Here is a 6,000-nt window from a genome sequence, read left to right as displayed (position 1 = left end):
CAAAAACCCCCGGGGTGGGTGCGGGGGGTTATCCTGGAGGGGTGCTGCAAACGCAGCATCCCCGGGGGCAGGGGGTGGCGTTCGCCAGCTATCTTTGATTCGAGGTGCATTCCCAAGATTTTAGTTAAGTGTAACATAAAACTGTGAAAGTTTAGCAGGGGAAAAGCCTTCCTCCCACCGACCTGGCCGGCCAATCAGGAGGGAGCCCCGCACCTCCCTCACTTCTGACAACTATTTAGCAACTGAGCTCAGCTAAAGTTTCCAAAAAGTTAGAATAACTTCCTCTCTCCAAGACCTCAATTTTTTTACACAACCTCGGTCCTTGAAATAAGAGCCCTTCAAGCAACCTGGAAAACGTTTGGTCAGCAAAAAAAAAAAAAAAAAGGAAAAAAAAAGAAAAAAGGAGTCCTCCTGTTTTTCCAAAGGATCTGTCTCAGGAATTTAAAGCACATTTAAGACACACACACTCACATAACATAAGGAGGGGGGGAAAGGCTCTTCCCCTCCCCTTCTTGCAGAAAGCATGGAAGAAAGCTCCAGTTCTCCTGTTTCCCCTGTGGATAGCTTGGGGACCAGTGAAGAGGAGCTGGAAAGGCAGCCAAAGAGATTTGGCAGGAAGAGAAGATACAGTAAGAAGTCCAGCGAAGATGGCAGCCCCAACCCAGGGAAGAGGGGGAAAAAGTCCAGTCCCAGCTCCCAATCTTACGAAGAACTGCAGAGCCAGAGGATCCTGGCCAATGTCAGAGAGAGGCAGAGGACTCAGTCGCTCAACGAAGCTTTTGCCGCCCTGAGGAAAATCATCCCCACGCTGCCCTCTGACAAACTGAGTAAAATCCAGACACTCAAGCTGGCGGCGCGGTACATAGACTTCCTCTACCAGGTGCTACAGAGCGACGAGATGGACAGTAAGATGACGAGCTGCAGTTACGTGGCTCACGAGAGGCTCAGTTATGCCTTCTCCGTGTGGAGGATGGAGGGAGCGTGGTCCATGTCGGCCTCCCACTAGCCACCGCCCAGGCCAGGCCAGCCCAAGGGGTAGGTACCCATTTCTCTTCTCCTGGACGATGCTCCGGGTCTGTTTGCTTCCCTTTGCCCGGGGAGAGGTGGTGTGGAATGCCAGGGACGCTGATGGGTTTGGGGTCACTGACGCGGAGGGCAGCGTAGGCATGTCCAGTTCCTCCCGCTCCCCCCGCGCCGGCAGAAATTCAAATACATGGAGCTTCCAGGAAGGCAAAAATGAGATGTGCCCCAAATTTTGGGGGGGGAAAAGTAATAATCAGCATGCTTCTGCTCTGTGGGAACGGGGGAGAGAAAGAGGGGGTTGGTGTTGAGAGCTGGATGATGAGGGACAGAGGGGAAACCGTCACCGCCTGAGATTTGCCAGAAAGCGCCGCTCCGGAGAAGGGCTCGGAGAGGAAAAGGTGATGGCCACAACAGGCTGACAAGGGGATCCAAACCAGCTGCTGCCCCACTCCCTGGGCGTCTGCACCCCAAAAACCCCAGCGCTGAGCCCCGTGATGGCCACATCCCCTCCCAGCTGGGGGCCAGGGGGTCGGCAGGACCCACGCGGGGCTCGGCGACGGGTTCGCCCCAGGTTGTGTTTCTCTTAAAAGAAACGAGCAGCAGATGTCGGCTGCAGTCCCGGGCTGTGCCCCTTCCCCCTCACACAGCAAAAAGCAAACAGAGACAGGAGAAACTCTGCTGAATTTTGGGGGGTTTGTCCAGTTTCCCTTCCCCAAAGAGCCGGTGAAGCAGCGGCTGGCGTTGGGCGCAGTTTCTTATTTACTCTCCTCACTAAACCCTTCCTCATCGCTTTCCATTAGCAGGAAACTACTTCCTCTTCAGCTGCATTTGTAATATTCAGGGAGGGAGGAATAAACAGTCAGAAAGGAGGGGGAAAAAGGCTTTTAATAACACCCTCATCTCCAGCTAATTAAGCAGAGCAGCTCTGCATTGTGTCAGCCGGAGTTTGGGTCTGGCTGGGCGCTGTCTGGGGCTCCGTACATAAAACAGAGCCCATGAACCCGTTTCACCAGGCAAACACACTGAAGGGACATTTTCCCCGCCACCCCTGTGATGTAAAAATGAAATAATTTCATCATGTGCAGGACTGAAGAGGAAAGTTTATCCCAGCCCATTGGCCGGGTTTGTTTAAAGAGGCAAATCCATCTTTGTTCGGGCAGCAACGAGCAGCCCGTTGGAATAAATAAAATACAGAACCAGGCAAAAACGTGATGCAACTGCAGTGCCTCGTTTCAAAAAGCTAAAAAATGTGAAACCGGGACTTACTAGCAGTGTAAAACAGACTTAAAACCATTTCAGATGTAAATGTTTCACTTGCATCCTGAAATAGTTTGGAATTTGCTGCAATTAACGTGTCCACGCGCTCTTCTAGTGAGTCCCCGAAGTATGAAAAATGTCCCAAAATTGGTTATTCTACCGATTGCACAAGCTGCCTGTTGTTTAGCTTTATTTAAATAGGTAACACTGTTGTTGTGGGGTTTATGGCCATCGCTGGCATTCCTATTTTTTGCACGCCTTGCCCTGATTTCAACTGCAAAAATCCAAAGCTGAGTGGGTTTTTCAAAAGATTAACCTTCCGTTTATAAAACAGAGAGCCTTTTCCCATGCTAATCTGGCTAAAAAACTGCAGCAAACAGATTAAAAAAAAAAAAAAGCCCCACGCACAAAAAACCCCAGGCTTCTTGTCAAAACCAGATGTAAAATGTCCCGAACACATATTTCTTCAGCAGTTTAGATTGGCCGAATAGGAAAGTGCTGGGTTGGAACAATGCATTGATTCTGTTGTTTCCCAAATGATGTGTTGCCATTAGCCAAGGATGGTTGGGAATCTGTTATCTAACACACAACCACTCCTAGCACACGGTACGGGGCAAAACCTGCCTTTTTAAAACCACGTTTTAAACCCCACGTTGATTAAATTATTATTAACGTTGCTCTGATGAGGCAGATTTTATAGGTAGGTGCTCAGATTGTCCCTACCCCCCAAAAAATTGTGAGGACATTACAGAAAAACCACGATGCAGAACCAAACCCCGTCACGTTTTGGTTTGATTGGGAATGAATCGGAATCCGGCGCCTTCGCCGTAACCCAACTTCCAACCCGGTGCTCTGGGGCGGCTCTTGCAGAGGAAGATCCCAAACCTTCCCCCCTTTCCCTGTGCCTGTGTGTGCAGGAACATGCGTGTGGTTGGACTGTTGAAAAGGTTGTTGACAAATGGCCTGGTGCGGTGCGGTGTCAAATTCGATCGTTTATGGCGACAGAAATTACAGCTGCCAGAAAATAGAAAAGAAACTACACCAAGATCCTCAAGAAACCCTCGAAAACGGGCAAATACAGTTGGGTGGTGGGACATTTTATGGATGAGTGGGGAGCAGCCTGTGCTGCCTCAATGGACAAAACAATCCCCAAGAAATAGCTGTGTGGATTTGGGATCAGCTCCTGCCTTTCTTAGGGAGTAGGAGCTGCAGGCGTGGGGTGAGCGCCGCTCAGGCTGGGCTGCCGTCCTCCTTTTTCCCCAGGTTTTGGGGAGAAAGAAGCAAGGAAAGGCTTTCTTCTTGGAGGGACGTTCGTTCCCCTCTGGCTGCAAGCAAAATAGAAATCGGAGGAGCAGTCTGATTAGAAAATCAGAGCCTTGGGAACTGGGAAAATGCCACCTGGCCCCTGCGAACGCCAGCAGGTCACTGCTGCTCGCTCCCCTGGCCACGAGAGCTTTTCCTGTTCAGCTCCACGGAATTCCAGACAACTGACTCTGGGAGTTTCAGGAGAAACAGGCGCAGTTTGTGCACCTCTAGGGCTGCAATGGGATGTTTCAGCCGAGCCTTCCTCCCCCCTACATCTCCCCATCCTCACTGCCGCCACCTGCGCCCCTTCCCTTGCAGCCGCCTTTCCCTTTTGCTTTCGGAATGTTCCACAGGCTCTACACTGAAAAGAATAAATCGGGGGAAAAAGGCAGTATGTTTGCTGATATGCCTTTTAGCAGGGAAAAAACCTGTCCAGCCGGGATGGCAGGACCAGCACAAAGTGTAAAGGACAACACAGCCTTGAGCCCCGCACCAGTAAGACCAGTCTGCCCCTTCTTCCCACTCACTGGGGACGAGCCCTTTGCCTCCCCTGGGCTGGCACTGGCGCTGGTAACCCCTTCCCCACCTTTCTCATGCTGGAGAAGCCCCGTTTAACGCGTGTGTTCGATCCACAGCCCTCATTCCATCGCCCCTTCAGACTCGCAGGGCTGTTCCCAGTATAAAACACCAGCATCCTATTTCATTTTCTCCTTAAAGAAGCAAACAGATGTTATCTCTGCTGGCCCTGGGAACAAAACCTAATTCTATAGTGTATGAGAGCAGCACAGTGAACTGGGGGTGTAGCGACACTGGAACGAAGCCCTTTTTGTCCCAAAAGCCCCATTTTTTTTATACGCATCCTTCAAAAAATGTAAATAAGTTTCCTTGACAGGAAGGATTGTAAAGTTTGGTATTTACATTAATAGCCTTGTAGCGGCGGGGAGGGGCGGGGGTTTCATCTCAGCGCATTTAAAAAGCCCAGCAAAATGCATTTTGGATCCTCTGTTTACGTTCGTGTCTTTCCTTGGGAAAGGATAAATCTGTTACCCAGCAGACACCAAACACGCTGCAGTCAGCCAAAAAACGCTCAGGCTCAGGGAGCTTTGAAAAAGAGGGTGCGAGGGAAACGCTCCGGAGAAGGAGACATGCGAAGAGACAAATCTGCCAGGGGCTAGACGCAAATAAATGAATTACCCATCAGAAAGAGCTGGGGACACGCATGGCGGAGGGGAAATGTTGGATCGGGTCCGAAGGAGCGCTTAGAAAAGTGGTAAAAACATGTTATTACTTAATCTGCTGGAGGCAGAGCTGCGGTAAAAGTCCTATCGGGAGAGATGTGCGTTGAAGGGTCATTAAGGGAACAATCGAGGCAGACATTTCGGCTAAGTAGACCTAATTTGTCTCCAAATTAGTCATCCTCACACCGCGCAGCTCGGCAGAGCAGCGCTAATTTTCAAAGCATCCTCATTAAAACAAAGGGGGAGACCGAAACGCTTCTCCCCTCGCATTCCTTCCTTCGGTGCTTTTTGGGGGCATATTTCCTGCAGTTGTAGGTAGCAGTGATAAATGAGCCTTGGAGATCACAGCGGGCTCTTACAGAGCCGGGACAGATCCTGTAACCACCGCTGAGATCTCTTTTGGGGACATTTCATGTCACTCTTTCCCCCGGCAATATAATTATTTTTATAGCCGCAGCCCTGAGAATCATTTCCATGTGCTTCAGCACGACTTTGAAATCTCCGAGCCCAAGCCCTCCAGAATTTATGTCTTGCTGGAGAACTGCAGGAATGGTTTGACGAGGCCACGAACATGGAAAGGGACGGCACCACAAGCCCGAAGCACAGAGCGAGCTCGAAATGCCGCCAGGCACTTAGAGCTGCTTGGGGAAAGCAGACATTTCGGGGAGCTTTTTCACCCCTCTTCCCAGGTTTTGCAGAAAATTGGGAAGGGGGAAAAAAAGCAGATCGCTCCTTGCAAGCTGCCGATCCCACCAGACACCTCGGTGGGTTGCTCGGAGAGTCACCACAGCTCCCGATTTCCTTCTTCAGGCAAATTTGGAAGTGAGGAAAGCCAAGCAACCCTCTAGCTGGGTATTAGCAGACTCATACTAATTAATGATCAGTTCTCAAGAATTGAAACAGTAGCAGTATTTGCCAGGGATTTAAAAAGACCCCAAAACAAAACACCAAACCAACACTTGGCACCCCGGCATTAATTAGATTTGTAGTTGTGGAAGATGACCACTCAGCAACAACAACTAATCACACACAAAAGAGCAAATTAACTCAGCCAGCCCATAAATCAAGGCGAGGCAGCCCTTGCCCTCAGACCCATCCCTTTAACCATTTCCACGCCAGCCCCAGCCAGTCCCCCCAACCCCAGTGCCCTCATCCTTCTCCTGGCAGCTGTGCAGCA

At 50.4% G+C, this 6,000-nt stretch overlaps 1 protein-coding gene across 1 annotated transcript in view; it reads left to right on the top strand.

Moving 5' to 3' along the window:
- Positions 1-275: 275 nt before the first annotated feature.
- The window catches only part of TWIST2 (twist family bHLH transcription factor 2), a 28,264-nt gene continuing 22,539 nt past the window's right edge, over positions 276-6,000 (top strand). Inside the window, exon 1 of the mRNA XM_048309958.1 lies at positions 276-1,035. Within this exon, the coding sequence (XP_048165915.1) occupies positions 524-1,006 (483 nt within the window). The 5' untranslated portion in view covers positions 276-523 and the 3' untranslated portion in view covers positions 1,007-1,035. The remainder of the gene's footprint in view (positions 1,036-6,000) is intronic.

Source organism: Corvus hawaiiensis, chromosome 7 (assembly GCF_020740725.1).
Source record: "Corvus hawaiiensis isolate bCorHaw1 chromosome 7, bCorHaw1.pri.cur, whole genome shotgun sequence".
Classification (NCBI taxonomy): Eukaryota; Metazoa; Chordata; class Aves; order Passeriformes; family Corvidae; genus Corvus; species Corvus hawaiiensis.
Note: the sequence above shows the minus strand (reverse complement) of the source record. Positions and strands in the feature narration are given on the sequence as shown.